Raw genomic sequence first — 20279 nt, forward strand, 5'->3', positions numbered from 1 at the left:
TAAGCTGCGTAAGGGGTTTTTACTGTCTGGGCGATAAGAATGTGGAACTCTTTTCCACAACTGGTGTTGTCAGGAGGAAGTATTGATAGTTTTAAAAGACTCTTGGACGTGCATCTTAGTGAATAAAATATACAGGGATATGGGAAATGATTATCTACATGAACACACATACACCAAATATTCAACCTTACCAACTATGAAACGCACAGATTGAATGAAAAAAACTGTTATGCCGTGTACACACGACCGGATTTTTCGACTGAACTGGTCCGACGGAACAAATCCGTCGGACAATTCGATCATGTGTGGGCTTCATCGGACCTTTTCTGACGAAAAATCTGTCGGACTTTAGAAATAGAACATGTTTCAAATCTTTCCGATGGACTCGAGTGCGATCGAAAAATACGTTCGTCTGTATGCTAGTCCAACGGACAAAAAAGGACGCTAGGGCAGCTATTAGCTACTGGCTATGAACTTCCTTATTCTAGTCCAGTCGTATGTCATCACGTTCAAAACGATCAGACTTTGGTGTGATCGTGTGGAGGCAAGTCCGTTTCGTTGGAACTCCATCAGAACTCCATCGGAACTCCGTCAAAAAGTCTTCAGAGTTCAGTCCGACGAAAAGTCCAGTCGTGTGTACACGGTCATAAGTGTGTACAAGCTTCAATGTGCTGTTTCAGAGCTCTAAAACAACTCCTTCCTCGGGCAACACTATGAGAAATAGATGAGTTGGTGATATTTATTCACTTTTGGAAGTATTCACAACAGTGTCCTCCATTCTAAAGCCTCCTCCACACGATCGGATTTTCCGCAGACAAAGCATCAGACTTTTGTCTGAAGGGCATGTGCCAGGGACTTGTCTGGCATACAAACGGTACACAATTGTCAGCCAACAAACACGAACGTAGTGACGTACTACGTAGAATTTCAGCTCTTGAGCGCCACCCTTTGGGCACCTTCTGCTAAAGTCGTGTTTGGTGAGCACCGATTCCGAGCATGCGTGTTTGTACTTTGGAATTTTGTTTGACGGACTTGTGTACACACGATAGGAAAATCTGACAACAGACTAGCCTGCCATCCAACATTTGTGGGCGGAAAGTTGGCCAACAATTGTCTGATGGAGCGTATTAACGGTCGGATTTTATGCAAACAGTCTGTCATCACACAATTCCCTGCCGACAATCAGATCGTGTGTACAAGGCTTTAATCATTCTATATGGGGTCCAGGAACAATCTGGATTTCGCCTATGGAAATTACCATGTGCAAGTGACTCTAATCCAAACACCTTGAGCTCATTCTTACCCCCCTAATGAACCACAATAAAAATATTTTTTATAGCAGATCTATGTCTGGATACAGTAAGCCATACCTTATTAGAATACAGATCCACCATCAAAAAATTAAAATAGCTTCAGACAAGACAAAAACCCTGCATTTTTAAAGGAAATTTTTAATGACAGAAACATGGACGTTGCCATTGCCAATTTCTCCTTTCTCCTGGCCTAAGGTATGTGACTACTCCTTTTCTGTCTCGGGGCCCTGCTGGCCCGAGGTTATGCGACTGCAAGTAGGCCCAGAAGCTGTCTGGGGCCTACTGGTTCAGAGGTGATCCTGTGCTGTCTGTCCTGCGGGAAGAAGCCGAGCAATTGAAAGATCCAGGGGAGGACTAATCTTTAAAGGAAATTTTTAATGATGGAAACATGGACGTTGCCATTGCCAATTTCTCCTTACAGTATTGAAATTCTAGTTGCAGTTTTGTCATGCTGACCCTCTGGCTTCAATACTTTGAGTCAGTAAGGAAAAAAAAAAAATTTCACCCTGCAAGGCAATGTCATAATGTGCTAGTATGCTTCGCATACTAGCACATTATGTGAGACTTGCCTTAAAACGAAGCCCTCCAGTGGCATGCTGTCACCACTGGCAGGGCTTCCATTTTCACCCAGTCTTCTTCCTGGGTTCGTAGGCTCCGGCCGTCAGACTGGCCGAGCCGCGTACAGGAGTCCCAGTTTATGGCACAGACCTCTGAACGAATGGCACAGTATGCCGCTCCTTCAGAGCGCATCCGCCGGTGACATCACCAGCTGCTGCTTCGTGGAATATCTCGCTGGGAAGCTCAGTGTGCTGCTGGTTTCTTCTCCCCCAGTTCTTATGCAGCTGAGAACAGAAGGAATGTGATCACTTTTAAAGAGAGAAAAAAGGTATTTATAATGGTTTTTATATCTATACACAAATGTTTTGCCTTTCATTTTTATTTTAAACCAAATGGGTTGTTTTACAAGGTGAGGGTTCACAATCATTTTAAGTTAGAGATATCCAAGTAAATAGAACTTTCAGAAGGAGGTCACCGTTGACAGGCCCTGGTATTTCTTTAATGACAGGTCCGCTTTAAAGTCCTGCTACTACACTGTTCCCATCACTGAATCGGTCTACTTTTGGCTCATAGCACCAGGTCTGCAGTGGCTATCATGGTCCTGAACATACACAGAAAGCAAGTTTATGGGATTGCAGTAGGCCAAATGTAATCTAGCTTGCAATCTGATTCAGCACGCCCAAAACAAAAACGCTGATTTAGAAAAGCAATTTTTTTTTTTTTTTAACAACTCAATTTGTAGTTCTCATTTAAGCAATTCAATTCCCTTGTGTTTGGAACAATCTAAAAGCGCCCATGGATAGAAAATGCCCCTTATTTCACGTAATCACATTGGCGAAATAAGAATAGATTTTATAACATCATTATATGCTGCCATGCTGTGCTCTCATAAAATATACATAGTAAGTAAATATCATTCATGCATGGATTAGAGGAATAGCCTGGAATATCAGACTGAATTATTCAGCAGTGTTTGTTCTCCCTGCAATAACCTGAGATCGGAGAATTACCTTCAGCATCAGACCGTCCACCCGAATATCAATGTGCTCATCGTTGGAGCTGTCACTGAGTTTGTACATAGCCATGAATTGGTCAACGCTCTGCCTCAAGTCCAGAATGAACTGGTTTAGCCACAGGATGCTCCTCTCATCTACAGTGATCTGTAGTGCATTCAGTTGTACGTAGAGGTTGGAACTTGGAACTAAGAAAAAATCATAAGTGGTTTAATTATAACCGTTAAGTTCCAAAAAGTCAGCTGTATTCAGTACATGTGTATCACTATATACCTGTATATTAGCTAACTTTGTAGATAGTAAGGAATCCAGCTATCCCCTACTCTTGCTACCTTCAGGCGATCCCTGAAAACTCATCTTTTCAGGAAAGCCTATCACGTCTCCAACTAATCTCCTACCACTTCCACCAGCTCATTCCCCACAGTTACAACCTTTTGTACCACCTGCCCCACCCTATTAGATTGTAAACTCTTCTGAGCAGGGCCCTCTTAATCCTCTTGTATTTTATTGTATTATAACTGTATTGTCTCCCTTTTATATTGTAAAGCACTGCGTAAACTGTTGGCGCTATATAAATCCTGAATAATAATAATAATAATCAATCACACAGTCATCAAAGGACATCCTTGAAGCAACCCTGTCGGTAAATTGAAACACCCAATAAAAATTGTACTTGAAGAAGTGGATGTTTACCGCTTCTGCCAACGGTACTGCTGCTCTGTTGATGAGAATTCCCCAGCTGAAGCCTTTTTCAGAAACCCACACATCTGGGAGAATCCATCCCTTGGTCCCCTGCCACGATCGGTGGTTTCTACCACCGACCTCTGATCACTACAGGATACAGTGATCTACTGGTCAACCATACTAATGGTTGCAGGGGACACTCCAGAAAGGGTGTTTCTCGAAGATTTCTCTTCAGTAGAACAGCGTGCAGAGGCACAGGTGGCTTTTAAGAGGTAAGTAGTATCTTCTATCCCCCTTACAGGTACAGTTTTCAGTTTGCTGAAAAAGGTAATCTGCACTAGTAACACATCTTAGTGCCCTGCATATATCAAGGAAAGTCAAGCAAGTTCACAAGATGTATATTTTAACATTTTTGCTTTTGTCTTGCTATCTTCTATGGCAGGGGTCTCCAAAAATTCAGAACAAAGGGCCAGTTTACTGTTCTTGAGGCTTTAGAAGGGCCAGATTGTGGCCAGTGAGACTAGAAAACACTGTGGTGTTGTTGAGTGCAAATAGCGTCCCATGATTGGTTTAAGTGGAAGGAACAGTGCCCTATTATTGGTGTTTAAGGTAGGAATAGTACCCCATCATTGGTGTCTGCGGGAGGAGTGGTACCCAATTGATGTCTGCAGGAGGAATGTTGGCCATCATTGGTGTCAGTTGATGGTAGCCCAAGTGCAGATAAAGGCAAGCAAAGGACCACATCTGGCCCATAGTTTGGAGACCACTGTCCTATGGGATGATCATGTTGCAAGCACATGTTAAGGGATGCTGGAAATGCCCTCTGTCACATAACAATGGAACAAGGGGCCTGCCTCTTCTCCTGCCCTGCCTCCCCCTTATTTTATTTTAAGTGTTCAACTACCAGTTAACAGCAACATAAGTTAATTTCTACCACAAAAGCAACTATTGTTTGAAATATGAAGCTTGACAGCTGTTATGCTAGGAGGCTTGTTATTGTAGGCTGGAATCACTATGGAAAATAGAGGTTATCAAGCACAGGTTAAATGAGGTTAGTGCTGGCCAAAACTTTAGTGGATCAAAATGCAAGTTTCAACATCCTAACCTGCAAAGCCTGCACAGCAATCATTAACCAGTACAATGATGGCAGCCATCTGTATATGTAGATTTATATTAGCTTCCTTCTACCTTTCTAGATTAGTTTCCTTCTAAGCCCAGTAAAAAGTTTATTTATTATATACCAGGTTCGAAAAAATAGCCAGTGTGTTTCAGAGGCTCGGGACTGCCCCTTCATCGGGGCTGTAAGGCTAGAAAGCATAAAACAGTATATATAGATAAAAGCCAAACACAAAACCTATTTGAAAATTTTCTAATAGGTTTTGTGTTAGGCCATGCTCTTAATTATATTGTTTTAGGTTGTTTTGCTCTTCAGCACTAATGAAGTGGTAACTGTGATCACCAGAAACGTGTTGGCTATCAGCAGGCTAGGGGAGGGTTGATGACTGAATTGTATTGCTTAAAAGCAGTAAAGAAAAGTGAAGTCATGGGCTTATCCATACTACCCGACATGGCTGCTTCGATCAAAGGAAGGTTTAAAACAAACAGAGCTTTTGGCAGGTAAGACAAAACACACGTATGTATTTTAATGTTGCTGTTTGCCCCTAGTTTTGGTTTAAAATGGCTTTGAAGATTAATTTTATAAGAAAAGCCCCAGTATGTTTCAAGAGAAGAGGACTGTTGCAGGCTTATGCGCATGCTCATAATTCTGAGCAAAGGCTTTCTGCAAGACGCGTACCGGCACACTCACGCAAACATATTAAGTGACGCGTGTGCACGCACGTTCCGCACTGGCACCAAACTACCCATTTAAGCTGGATTATGACAAATAGATTGCTGACTGGTCTTCAGGTAGTTCCTGCTTTACTTGTGCCTTGACCGGCTATATTTGCCTTCCTGTGCATGACCTGGCTTGCCCCTGACCTGTCTCTGGATTCCTGCCTACCTGTTGTGACCTTAGCTTGTGCTCTGATTTCACGCCTGCCTTTGTTCCTGTACCTCGCTGCCCGGCTGCTGATGACCTTTTGGCTTGTGTCCTGGCTACGTTCCTGTCTGCTTATCAAGTGTCACCATGCTCCAGTCTCTGGTTCCTATCTAGTGATCCACGTTCACCTGCATCCTGCAACCAACGGCTGGTGCTGCCAGCTACACCAGCCCTCGTGTGCTCTGTGTTCTTACACCACCTGTAGCCACTACCAGGGGTGTTGAACAGGAGGTGCAAGAGAAGCCCCCTCTCCAGCTTGATCTCCAGGTACATGACCCTTTTTCTCCCAGACATGGCAAAAACAGCAAGACTTGAGTAATACTCACATACTTTGTTAAGAATTTTGCTTCTCACTAGGAAAAAATTCCCAGCATGAACAAGATTGTTTTTGTGTGATCTCATGTAATTTAGTGTAACAGCTCTTAACCCTATGTCATACTCTTGCAAGCTGGTTAGATCATCACACATAATGTTTATTAAGAAAGGTTTATGTGATCATAACTATATTCATTTTTAGATTAAAGTATATATAAACCCAACAACAAAAATGTAATATATTGCAAATTACCAGTCCTTAGATAAGGTGGGTTTTTTTTTTGCGTTTTATGCAATTACAGAAAAATACCTATTGATCATGCCTCCTTGTCACCGCTCTGGACTGGACTGATTACATAAAATAGTCAAACTCCTATTTCCATCTATACAGATCACAAAAAGCACACACATTTACACAGCTTCACTATAAATCTGCTCCTCTCTTGTCTAAAAATTGTCTTTCAGAGTAAAAATATTGAAGGGAAAAAAATATGATATATGACAAGTCTTACTGGGGAAATTCTTTCCATCTGGGAAATAATATTCAGTAAATTCAATATGAATCGCAGACATTTCCTGGGGAAGATACAAGCTCTTCTTATTGCAGGAAATCATAGTTTTAGGGGACGACCGGCATTGATCTGCTGTGGATACCTGAAAGACAGTTATTTATTACATTGTCATCACAGAAGTCTGAGCCTGCACTGTATTACATCTTCCCTACAGGAAATCTGTAATAGATATTGGAAAAGTAAATGAGAGGAAACAGAGAGAGGTGACTGATGGAGGAGGAGGTGTAGAGAAATAGAGATAGGAAAAAATGATGAACAGCAGGGAAGATAGCAGAGAGCAAGGTGATGAGGAGAGCAGAGAGAGGGCTCTGTGGGTGGGGGGGAGGAGAGAAAGAAAGTGTGCGGGGTAGGAGGGGGGGGGGGTTGGGGGGGGGAGAGCACGGGGGATAAAGGAGGGGAGAGGGAGAGAGCATGGGGGGGGGAGCACGCACCCAAGTTGGAGAGGAGGTAAGAGAAGACATGGGGCAGAGAGGGAGAAAGTGAACGCGAAGGGAGGAGAGAGTGAGAGGGGAAGAGGAAGAGAGCACATAAGAGATGGGAGCAAAGAGAGTTCACAAGGGAAGCTCAAGTGGAATAAGAAAAAGAACAAAAGGGGGCAGGGAAAATGGGGAACACAAAGAGTGCAGTTGGAGCAGAGATAGCACAATGGAAGCGGAGAAAGTGCAGTTGGAGCAGACGGGGCACAACGGGGGGGGGGCAGAGAGAGCACAAGGGGGGCAGAGAGAGCACAAGGGGGGCAGAGAGAGCACAACGGGAACAGTGAGTGTGCAGTTGGAGCAGAGAGAGCACAATGAGGGCAAAGTGAGCACAATGAGAGCAGAGTGTGTGCAACTGGAGTAGAGAGAGAACAATGGGAGCTTGGAAAGCATAGCTGAGGCAGATAGAGCACAATGGGAGCGGAAAAAGTGTAATGCGAGCAGAGAGAGTGCAATGAGAGCACAGAGAGCTCAATGGGAGCAGAGAGAGCGCACAAGGCAAGAGGAAAAGAGAGCACAAAAGAGGAACAGGAGGGCACAAGGGGAGGAGGGATAGTGTGAAGGAAGGAGGGAGAGCACAAGAGCAGCATGGAGAAAGTGGGGGGAAGGGAGAGAGCATGAGGTCAGGTCAGTTCCAACAGGTCAGTTCAACAGAAATTGATTGAAAAGCAATTTCTGATGAGGAACAGTGGCCAGTCCGTGCTTGCACAATTTAGATCCATCTATGGCCAGCTTAAAAGGAGAGAGATTACAAATGGAGCAGAGAGAAAGTGTGAGAGCAGAAGAGAGCACAAGACAGAAATAGGATAGGATGATACCTTTTATTGAATAATTTAAAAAATTGTAGTGCAAGTTGTCAAGGCACACTAGCCTCTACTTCAGGTAATCACGTCTGCACTATAATCTATTCAGTTACCCAATACATGGTATTATTATAAATCCAAATGTCTACTTTTGTTGATGGCCAACACAGTACAATGATCTGCTGCTATGTATGAGATCATCTGCAAATATGAAATGAAAGGTGTGATCATGTAATGAATGCATCAGTTAGTGTGTGTGCTCAGTCTGTTCTTGCTTCTATTTCACTCCCACTTGGTCAAGGATTTCAGCTCTAGTGACAAACATCCAGATCTTTCACATTCAGCTATATGCAGCTATTCTCATGAATTGACACCTTACAAATGTATTCAACTGTGCATTTTACTGCTTTACTTGAATTTCACCTCAAACTTGAGCATATTACTTTTTTAGCTTACCTGGTAAATATTAAAATCAGCCACCCTAACCACAAAGGAACTGGACATCAGTTTTGATTTAGGCAGCTCCAGAGATGCTGTGGGTGAGACCTTAATGCCGGAATCTGAAACTATAAATAAAAGTCATAGTTAAATTCCCCCCAATAATCTTAGAATAACTGAACTTGATGAAGTATTCTGTTACACTGGACCACTGACAAGACTGGCTGTAGACCAGCAAAAAGAGCAGTTTCTGAAGAGCAGTCACCACAACCAGAAACTGTTAGGAGAAGCCCCACAGGACCCTGGATCAAAGTACTACTCCATTTTATCTTATACCTTAGAAAAAAATTAAAAGCCTTCATTTACAATTGCGGTTGGGGGATGGTAAAAAAGCTGAACCACGTTTTTGCCGCCTGCAAACCTCCCCCACCCACTAAAAGCGGTTGTAAAGCCACTTTGTTATCTTAATAGAATCCCCTGTGTTCCATTACATTATGTGCCATGTGCTTTATAAAAATTATGTACTGTAGGTTATACTTTATTTCAGAGCACCGCACTCGGTGCTCACGTGACCCTCCACCGCTCTCCTCCCCAATCTGAGAACTACAGCAGGAGGGGCTGAGAATCCCCTGCTGATGTCAGCTGGGTGGAGGGGAGAAGACTGGTGGGCAATCACGTGAGCACCGAGTGGCACTCTGAAATAAGGTATAAACCTACATATTTTTTATAAAAGACATACACTGAGGCATATAACGTAATGGAACACAGGGGATTCTATTAGGAAAACACGGTTATTATAGCAGCAGGAGGGGAGGGGGGCGGGCACCGACACTAGCTGCTGATAGGTGGGGGGGGGGGGGGGGGGGGGGAGTACAGAGGAGAGCTGCAGGTGAAGGAGGCATGTAAACTGACCACAACGTCAGGGCTCAGCAGTCATGACAAACGTGCACAAAACAAGCACAGTGCTGTTATTCATGCTTTAAAGGAACAGGATCAATTTTTCTTTTAGGGTTACAACCACTTTAAGGTGCAATAGGCAGGGATGTTTACATGCCATGATCGCAATGCTTCGCTTTGCTCCCGTAGCAGAGTTCACCTGACATTAGAGCTGCACAATTAATCAAGAATCGTTATCGTGATTAATCGTCAAGAATCGTTATCGTGATCTTGAATAAAGTGTTTCACAATTCTTTCTATGCAAAGAATTCTCTCTGCTCTTCTGAAGCCACAGCCCTCAAAAGAAAGGAAGAGAAAAACCTGGCAGTCTGCCAAGAAACAAAACATTCTTTATCAGTTGAACTTAAGTATAAACATTGTAACAATTTGTCAATGGAATAGACTTCCCGTGTAAGTGAAAAAAGTTGAACCACTAAACTTTTTTCTGACATTTGTTGATTTCAAGTTAAAATCATTTTTTTTTGCTAGAAAATTACTTAGAACCCCCAAACGTATATTTTTTTAGTAGACACCCTAGAGAATAAAATGGTGGTTGTTGCAATATTTTATGTCACACTGTATTTGCGCAGCTGTCTTTCAAATGCAATTTTTTGGGAAAAAATTACTTTAATGAATTTAAAAAAAAAATCTAACCAGTAAAGTTAGCCCATTTTTTTTTTTTATAATGTGAAAGATTTTACGTCGCGAGAATCGTGAGAGAATCGTGATCTTTTCATTCTAAGCAAAAAAATTGTGATTCTCATTTTGGCCAGAATCGTGCAGCTCTACCTGACATGTAGCGATCAGTGGGTGGCAAGCCCACCAAATGCTATACAGTTAGACAAATAGGAAGGAGCTGCAAACACCCTGCAACCGTGTGCAATGTACGTGCAAACACCCTGCAATCGTGTCTAATGCACGTGTCTGCAGTGCGTTTGCAAAAATTTGGTAAAATAAGGCACTGAGTAGGCAGTACATTGCTTCCTCACTGCCTGTCAGTAGCATCTGAAATGCAATTCAAATGCAGATCAGGCTTCAGAGATAAGGGAGGTTTAGAGCACGTCTAAATCTACCCTTAGATACCAGCTTGCGAAAGGGGGGTTAGGGGAAGCAATATTTGTTGATATTTAAAGAATAGGTTTAGTTAAAAAAAAAAATCAGTGCAAGGGACATTACTTACTATCAGTGAGATGTGTATCCCTTGTGTTGCTGTCTCCTAGTTTGGTTGAAATCCTTCTCCTCTAATCCCACCCTACCCCTGCCTTTGTGATCTTCTGGTGCAGTGAGTGTTATTAGAGCTGAGGGAGCTGTGACAGGTAATCAAGAGTGCCCAACTATGCCCTCCCTTTCCACCCCCTCCTCCATTCATAGAAGCTGCACTATAACTTCTATGAACGAAAAACGATCAATGAAAGGAGGACAGGCAGGTAAATGAAAGGTTATAAAAGTCGAGTATTATTGTTCAGTGGTAAAAAAAAAATAAAAATCCATGCACATTTCAAAAAAGAAATGTTATTTTATTGTATTTTGTTCTCTTTAATAACAACTCACCTCCATACTGCTGGGACACGTTGGTTTTAATAGGTGAACTGGAGCTGTGATCTTTCACCGCTTGCTTCAGCATGTCCACATTGCATTTAAATTCTTGAAGCAGCTCCTGTGCCCAGGAACATCTGTTTTTTGTGGCATCCCCATAGTGCATCCAGTGGCAGCAACTGTCCTCTGTTAGAATATGAGAGGACATGATTAGATGTCAGGACCTTTAGAAGCAGGCCTTTGGTAGCCACAGTAAGGTAGAAGTTACTACGAATATAGTCAAGTTGAAAGTTGAATTTATGTAACTGCCCAATAAAAAAATACAATGCCTACTGTAACTAATCACATTTTCCTATTTACTATCAGTGCAGCATAGAGGAAACAAAACATGGAATCTGGTTGCTATGGGTAACAATTGTTCTTTAAACAAATTAATGCCCACAGTAACCAGACAGCTTCTTTTTCTATTTTACCTGCATATGAAAGATGAGAGCCCTAACTGGCTGGTAAGGGTAACGTGAACACCTTTCCTCTAGTTTAAATAAATCACTTCCATTCTACATGCTAAAAGCCGAACTCAGATCACAAAAACTTTTATTAAAAATAATATTAAAAATAACAGAGCACTTCATAATCCTTATGACAGGGTCATGCTGCCACCTAGGTTACTGGACACTGGCAAAAAAGGCAGGAAGTTCCTTCCTAGGCATAACCCCGCCTCAGTTTTTTTTTTTCATCTGAAGGTGATCGTCACATCTGTGCAGCTTTCTGCAAGAACTAGATTCTTCATACGACAGGGATGTCCCAAAGATGCTCTGTGTCACATGATGCATGATCTGTGTGCACCAAATACATTTGCAAAACCCAGTTATTTTGCAGAATTAGTGGTGACATCATCACTGTGCTGTACATTGCCTGTGCAGAAGGCAGAGCTGTGGGAGGGGCCCAAGCAGGCTCCACCCACTACACGCTGCCTGCAGAAAACTACAGGAGGGGGCGGACACAAGACCAATCATCCTGCACAAGGGGAAAGAGCAGCAGTGACCGGTCTATTTAAGGAAAATCCTGCCCAAGGCAATGTTTAACTTTTGATTAATACAAAAATCTGGAAGAAAACACAAAAAGCACATGCCTCTTGTACTTAGACAATATATACTTATACTGGAGTTCATCTTAAAACCGCACATTTAACTGCACTTTTTAACACACCTGAGCTCTTTTATAATATTCAGGCAAATCAAGCAGGAAGGTAATATAAGGCACATTTGTAAATATTGCCATTAGTAACGACAGTATGTAATCTAATTGATGAGATTGATAGATACGCAAGAACCTGAAAGTAGAATACTCTTCAGAAATCGCCTATCCAGCTGGGGAAAGGCCCTAAGGCGCTAGAAATGGCCTCTAAATAAAGCTTGAAAACCGCCTCCCATTCATTTCACTGTGACTTTTCACACTGGGGCAGTGCGCTTGCGGGACATTAGGAAAAGTCCTCCAAGCAGCATCTTTGGGGCGGTTTGGGAATGCTCTATATAGCGCTCCCAAAATGCCCTGCCTATTGAAATGAATAGGCAGCGCTTCCAAAGCGCCTGAAAAGTGCTTCAGAAGCGCCGCAACAGGGGCATGTTTAACCCCTAAAAGCACCTCGCTAGCGGCCAAAAAGCACATCTTAAACAACGCTAAAGCGCCGCTAAAACGAGCGGCGCTTTAACACCAACGCGGCCCTGGCCCAGTGTGAAGCTGGCCTTAGACAAAGTAATACATCTAAATTGGGTCACTACTTTTAGTTTGAAAGGGTGGAATATGTGAATTTATATTCTCGAACTTGGTGTACCAAAATAAAGCAAAAGGGATAGCAGTAAAAATCAAGCTAATTTGTATGTATGCACTTCCAAAATTTCCTATAGCTTATCGTCTCCTGAGAGCTCTACAAGAATACTCAAACATTCGGTTGATTCAAATTTCCTGTTTGAGGGCTAAGAAGCAATCTGCAGATGCTTCAGAAAATTATTCATCAAAAAATTATTCATCAAAAAATAAAATTCATCCAAAAAAAAAAAAAAAAGTTCACCAAAAAAAATATAGGCTACTTCCGGGAATGGAGTAGCCTATAAAGAGGAAACATGTTGGAAGGAGATGAGAGCTGTGATGTGATGATCAATACTTGTTGATCTCTTGGTTGGATTACCCTTTCGATTGCCTAGGTTTATCCTAGTTGCTGTAAGTGCAATATTTTAGCTTTAATAAACCTTTTTGTTAACGTATTATGCGATGAGTCTTCCCTATGTTTAAACCCCATACATACACCGAGTGGAGAGCATCAAGCGGGTCCATGCTGGAGTGTGCAGGGCTAGGAAGCCAATTAGGAGGCTGCTGGATTGATCCATCGAGGAATCCGGGTTAGATACAGGAGGAATCCACATATCTGTTTATCTCATGTGATATATGATCTCTTATAAAACTTGGAGATCATTGGGATCTGATAAGCGGCACATTTAATTATATTTGGAAAAACGGATTGAAAACATTTTTTCACTGGAAGTGGTTCACTTGATTTCATTAAAAGATTTGAACATGGAATGAAATGAAAACACCAGGACACTTTATATGTATTTTTTTGATGAAAAGATATAATATTTTTTTTTTGATTAACTTATTTTTTTAATGAATTTTATTTTTTTTAAAGATTTTCTGATGAATTTGGTTTCATATTATGTTATTATCTTTGTTTAATCACATGGTGGCAATTTTTGTGTTTGTTCACAATACTCCACTTTATTGATTCACATGAGACAGCGCATATCTTTTATATTTTGAGCACGTAAATATTTAGAACAAAGAAAGCTTCTCCAACATACTGTTAAATATGCATGCTCGCAGCTTCCAATCAACTGTATGCAGGTTGGAATAAATCTCTATGATTTTAGGTAAAATCGCTGGTAAAAACAGGTGAATGCAAATGCACAGCTGGCATAAAGGGATGATTTGCATAGCTTTGCACACATTCCTTAACGGTTTAGTGCACCTTTAGAACAGGCATCCTTCAGCTATTCCCCCCAATTAATGGCCCGTACACACGATCCAAATATTGTATGACAGATCATACGACCTTTTACGCTTAATAGTCGCAAGTAGAAATTGAATAGGTAAATAAAGTCACGAAAATTCTCGTACGACAGAAAAAAAATAAATCGGAAGTGATGTCATGTGTTGTAATGTATTTGTATTCTATTTTCGGACGACAACTATACTGACTAAACAAAAATCGTACGATCTGGTATTGTACGAGGAAAATTTTCGTGCTTGTCCGATCGAATAATATCGTATGAACTGTCGTGATCGGCTCTCGAAAGGCATGTACACACGATCTGAAAATCGTACGATTCTTCCTCGGACGACATGTTTGCCCCACAACATGTGTGAATTGGCACCATTGAAAGCCTGTCCGATTCACTGTTAAAAATGCATCCAATTGGCATATACAGTATGTAGACCGAGCCTAAAAGTCTGTTGAGCTTATCTACACTCTCCGCTGACCCTACCAACTGTGGAAGGGAGTTCCACATCTATACCACCCTAGCAGTAAAGAACCCTCTTACAGAGTTTCTCGTTTCTGTTCATTGTGTGACTTTATAAGAGACCTAAGAAAAGTTTCCTCCTAATGCTAGAGTCACCTTCCAAGGATTTGTAAAACACGATCAAATCCCCTCTTAAGCATTGCTTTTCCAGGGAGAATACGTTTAATGTGTGTAGTCGTTCTTCATAACCGAGGTCCTTTTAGCCTCTTATTAGCTATGGTGCCCTTCTCTGGACTCTCTCCAATTCAAGCACATTCTTCCTGATGATTGGTAATTAGAACTGGACAGTATACTCAAGATGTGGCCAAACTAGAGTTTTGTAAAGTGGTAGAACGAGGGCTTCATTCACACATGAGCGTATCGATTTACTGGCATTTTTTATAAGCTTTTTTTAAAGCATTTTAGCAGTGTATTACAAGCATTTTACAGCTTCATGCATTTTTGTTTAGACTATGGAAAGCACTAGGGGGGAGGAGAGGGAGAGGAAAGTAGAGGTGGAGAGCCGCTATTTGAGCGGTTTACAGATTTTTTTTGCTCAAGTCAGGCGTTTCTATTGAATTCTATTGGGCCAAAAACGCTTGTAATCTGCCAAAAAGCAGCTCATGTACTTTTTTGAGCTTCAGGTGACAAAATGCTCATATGTGAACGGGGGCCATTGAAATGCATGGGATTTTGCTTGTTAAGCGTTTTGCAGCTTTAGAGCTGAGCATTTTACAAGCTGAGAAACGCTCAGGTTTGAACAGGTCCTAAGGCTCTGTTAGAACCTAGGCATTTTTGGGTGTTTTTCTGCTCTAAGCCTCAGCTCTAAAACCGCCCAACAAGAAAAACCTCATTCATTTAAATGGCCCCTGTTCACATCTGAGCGTTCTGTCGTCTAAAGCAAAACACCCGTCGCTCAAAAAAGTACACAAGCTTCTTTTTTGCAGATTACAGGCGTTGTAATACTTTTACACTGGTGACCTTTTGAACTTCAAAACACCTGTAGAAAAACGCTGCAAAAACGCAAAAAAACAACGCCCGAAAAACAGCAATGCCTAGATGTGAACGGAGCCTAAAGCGACATTAAAGCTTTGTTTTTTTCTTTTTTATTAAAATAACAAACATGTCATACTTACCTTTTCTGTGAAATAGTTTTGCACAGAGCAGCCCAGTCCTGTTCTTCTGGGGTCCCCCGCCAGTGCTTCAGGCACCTCCTCTTTGGCAAGTGCCCCCATGGAAAGCACTCCTGAGCCACCCTGCCTACATCTACTGAAATATCTCCTGCTGCTATCAATCTGTCCAGGGAGGCGGGGTAGCTATTGCTCTCATGCACATCACAGGATCAGACTCAGGTAAGTATAAGGGAGGGCTGGGAGGAGTTTTGCAGCACAGAAGATTTTTCACCTTAATGCATTAACGTGAAAAACTTTAAGGCTTTAGAACCACTTTAAGTAGTAACTGAGTAAATACCCTTTTTAATGCATGTTAATAGTCTGCCCGCTTTGCTTGCTGCAGCTTGACATTGCATGCTATTGCTGAGTCTGTTTTCTACCAAGACCCCCAAAGGTTCTCCCCCTAGTGTGTATTTGCATTTTAGCTCCCAAGTGCATTACTTTACATTTTCCTATATTGAACTTCATCTGCCATATAGCTGCCCAGTGCCCAAGCCTCTTTTAACTAGTTCTTGTAAAGTTGTCAAATCCTGTTGTAAAGTTATTGCCCTGATTAGTTTTGTATCATCAGCAAACACCATTTCAAAATCAATATCATTATAAACAGGTTAAACAGAATTAGTCCCCGCACAGAGCCCTGGGGGCACCCCTCTCATAACTCCAGACCATTCAGAAAATATGCCATTTATTACTACCCTGTGGGCACGCTCCTGTAACCAGTTTTTTTTTTCCAGGTACATGCCATGTCATCGATGCCAAAACTCCTGATTTGTAAAGTAATCATTTGTGGGGTACTGTATCAAACACTATTTTACGATGCTCAGAGGGTAATTTTTATATCTTTATATTTTTTGTACTAATAAAGTTTATTTGGCATATGAATGGTTTAGTCCTCCATTCAACCACTTGTCCCTTTCCCGTTTCTTTTTCCAATTTTTTTTAACTAATTACCTAAGTTGTGGAGGTACCCCGTCTACACTAGACAAATTGGTTTCTTTTTTTGCCCCCAAAAATATTAACAGTAGTCTGAGATCCATCTTTTAAAATTGTTTTCTACTGTATCAAATGGCTTAGTGAAATCTTTATAAGCTACATCCATGGGCCTTCCTCTGTTCAAATTACAGCTCACTTCCTCATAGAACGATAAAAGGTTTATCTGGAGAGAACAGTTCCTCATAAAACCATGTTAGTTACTACTAATGATGCTATTTTCATCAGGAAATTCTTGAATAAGTTCCATTATCATTCCTTTTAATAGTTTGCATACTATTGATGTTGAGCTGACTAGTCTGTAGTTTCTAGGTATACATCTTGGCTCTTTTTAAACATTTGCATTGCATCTGTGTTTCCCCAATCTGCTGGTAACATTCCACTGAGTAAGCTGTCCTTAAAAATTAGGAACAGTGGTCTGGCTATAACATGGCTAGGTTCTTTGAGGACTCTCGGATGTAATCCATCGTGACCAAGTGATTTGTTCACATTAAGTTTTACTAGTCTTTTTTGAATACTGGTAAAACATACAGTTGAGGAGCTTTTCAATTATTATATAATCATAAAAGCACATTTCATCACTTGTATCACAAACAGCCCTAATGAATATTACTCCTGTACCCCATGAAATGATATATATTTTTGGGGTTTTTACAGCCCAGAAGAAAGGGGTGCAAGTCCCAATTCCCCTCAAATGTGTTGGTCTATGTTTCATACCCCCCCCCCCCCCCCCCAAACACTTCCCCCAACCCTGCTACACCAAATTTGTACCATGTACTACCTACTATGTGAGTTTGCCATCCGCACACCCAAACACCTCTCTACCACTGCTTCTTGAGGGACTTCTAGATGGCAGAAATGATTGTATAAGGGCTGCAAATGTATCTTTTTGCATTCAATGGATATAAGGAACAACATATTCGTTAAACTTTATCTCGGAGATCTTCTGTTAAAAAAAAAAACAAAAAAAACTTTATCTCGGAGATGTATTTATTTCTTAAAGTTTACCTCTGATCAGGTATATTGTATTCATTGTTATGATTCATCTATGTTAACCTCCTAAAATTCCTTGGTTTAGCTGAGAGAGGGGTGCATATCCTGTGTATCTGTGTTTTCTTTCAGGATTTATATGCTACAATTAGTTAAGCAGACTAATTTTTCAGATCGCATTGTATATGCTGCAAAAAGCCCCCTTGCATGTAATTATGAGCTAACACAGAAAATTGAGGGGGCGAAAAAACACTCATGGGAAAGCCTGAAACTATATTACCAGGTACTCCCAGAACAAGCAGGAATCATTTTTAGAGGAAAAAAATGCATGGTTTGGCATTTTAAATGCCTGATAGAACAATTAATAATGACTAAAGGCCTCTATCACACGGGCATGCTTAGGCGAACACACATGCGAGAGCTTTATTTGATGGCAGTTTTATTGAATGTGTTTTTACCAATCCACTTGGCCTGCCAAACTGGAAAATGTACAATAAATTCCATAACAGACTAGCACAAGCTACTCAAAGACATACCTTCTCTATGATAAGGATAGTAGTCAACGGTCAGCTGACTAAAGGATAATTGCATGGCGCCCCCAGTGATCCTCCGGTCCAGCACTGTAAAACAGAAGTGAGTGGTCACAATGTGTATCACACAATAATCATACTTCCACAACTACAAGGAAGCTGACAAAGGTTTTATCATCTCTTGAAAGTAACTTTATATAAAATCTTTTTGAACCAAAGCAGACCCTCTCCGCACGTGCCTAAATTCTGTTTACAGCTGCAGAACTGCACCTCAATATAAATAATAATAAATGATAATAAATGTAACATTTATTCTGATTATTTTTGCATTCCTTGGTCCCCCTGCACTTATCAACATGCTTATTAAATGTTTAAATTAAACCTTTTAGCTTTTATTAAATACCTTATTTTAGACCCATTGATGTCATCACTAGTTCTCCGTGCTTCTCAAAGCAATATGGCCAGATCATGGCAAGCTTTTGGGACCAGCAAGGTGCTGTAAATAGCTTTTCTAATTTTGGGTAAGTTGAAAGTGTACCTGTCAGGTTTTATTGCTGCATATGCCCCTGCTGAGATTCACCCTCTATTTGTCTTCGTAGCCATTGTTTCGGAGACAAAGTGATGGGAAATCCAAAATTCAGTCCCTGCAAATTTAAATTAGTAGTTCCCAATAGCTGGTTTATTGCAAGTCCAAAATGAGAGTGGGCAGATTGGAGCATCCGACTCAATACCAGGACCAGATATAGCCAGTCTGATGTGGGGGTGAAAAAAATGTCAAGAGGGCAGTAGTTTGTAGGGCAGCGTACCGAGCTCAGCAGGGCAGAGAATAAGAGGTCAGCAAAGCAGAGGACGGGAGCAGGAAGGTTGAGAACAGGGCATTTGACAGACGGGGTCAGCAGGGCACGGGACAGGGGGTCAGCAGGGCACAGGACAGCATAAGCAAGGCATAAAACAGGGGTTAGCTGAGCAAAGTAAACGGTCAGCGGGGTATAGGACCTGGGTCAGCAGGGCAGAGGACCGGGTCAGCAGGGCAGAGGACCTGGGTCAGCAGGGCAGAGGACATGGGTATTAAGGAGTAGGAGCTTACTGAACCCGGGCACAGCATCCATGGTGGGGAATGGTAGGGGGTGGGGGAAGGTACCACCCCCCTAGATCTGGCAGTCCTGAACACAGCTTCAAAATTAGCTGCAGGCCAGCCAAGTGAGATGGGCGGCAATGAAAATGAAGTGATACAAAAAAAACAAACAGCCGTGCTCCCTCCTGTGTAGCTACCCGCAACCGCCGGCCGGCTTTCCTAATATGTGGGCAGTGGTTATAACAAGGTAAACCACCGTGGAGAAAATCTCCAAAATATAGGAGCAAAGAAAAAGTACCCCCCCCCCCCCCCCCCCCCCACTGTGGGACTTTAAGGGCAAACTTATGTATAGAAAAATTATTATGATGAACATAAGAACAAAAATATTTTTATTATTCAGGTATTAAACACCAGTAGGTGCAGAACACCATAACATGATACAGTACATCATACACTGAATATCGTGCTCATCAAGAGCTGGAAAACATCGGAAGAGGGGCTTCTCATGTAGCCCGACGCGTTTCAGGAGTCTTGAAGTGTATCCCTTCTTCAGGGGCATAGAGAAGACAAAGCAAGAATTTAAAAGAAGTACTCTGAAAGAAGAGAAAGTTGGAGAAAACAACCAAAAGACGATGGTTTTTGGTTGTTTTTGCTTGTTCTCTCCAAACAGGAAAGATTTATTTCTCATAGGTTTCAACTTTATTCTGTTTCATTAAGGAGTTTTTTATCCTACAATACAGCACTGGTATGTATATGCTTTCATGGCTGCTGTGCTTCCAATTGTAGACACAGTGCTTGCCTTGTTCATGCTTTAAACTGTATACTGTGTTTTGTCTCTTCTTTCAGAGTACTTCATTTAAATTCTTGCTTTGTCACTGATGGCACGTATTGTGCTCACCTTTCTCCTTGGAGTGAATATCATCACAGATGTGCAGGTCCAGGTGGGAGATGAGTAGGTGATAGGAAGTTTCCTTCACATCAAAGTCTCGGAATAGCTTTAGGATGGCCTGGTTCTGCTCAGCGGTCGTGGTGGACTGTTGGGTCTTCACCTGCTGGGAGCTTGTAGGAGGTGTCCAGCTCTGTAAAAATAAACACTGTATAAAAACTTTTGTTCTACATACCTCGAGAAACCCATAGATGAGGCAGTTTTTTGTTTAACCAGCAGGTTGAACGAAAAAAATCTGACTCGATTCCCATCCACACACTCGATGCAGATGGGGGAATCCTCTCCGCTAAGCTATTGTATTCTGACATTGGGGAGACTTCCCCACCATCAGAAT

General features: G+C 41.7%; 1 protein-coding gene across 2 annotated transcripts in view; it reads right to left on the reverse strand.

Annotated features, from left to right (window-relative positions):
• BLTP3B (bridge-like lipid transfer protein family member 3B) overlaps nucleotides 1–20279 on the reverse strand; it is a 156772-nt gene that overhangs the window by 51999 nt on the left and 84494 nt on the right. For both annotated transcript variants that reach the window (XM_073621200.1, XM_073621201.1), the window contains exons 8-13: nucleotides 19898–20078; nucleotides 17931–18014; nucleotides 10701–10871; nucleotides 8232–8341; nucleotides 6437–6578; nucleotides 2882–3072 (exon numbers count right to left, since the gene is read on the reverse strand). In XM_073621200.1, the coding sequence (XP_073477301.1) occupies nucleotides 2882–3072; nucleotides 6437–6578; nucleotides 8232–8341; nucleotides 10701–10871; nucleotides 17931–18014; nucleotides 19898–20078 (879 nt within the window). The remainder of the gene's footprint in view (nucleotides 1–2881; nucleotides 3073–6436; nucleotides 6579–8231; nucleotides 8342–10700; nucleotides 10872–17930; nucleotides 18015–19897; nucleotides 20079–20279) is intronic.

The sequence above is a fragment of the Aquarana catesbeiana genome, linkage group LG03 (assembly GCF_042186555.1).
Source record: "Aquarana catesbeiana isolate 2022-GZ linkage group LG03, ASM4218655v1, whole genome shotgun sequence".
NCBI classification, from domain to species: Eukaryota; Metazoa; Chordata; class Amphibia; order Anura; family Ranidae; genus Aquarana; species Aquarana catesbeiana.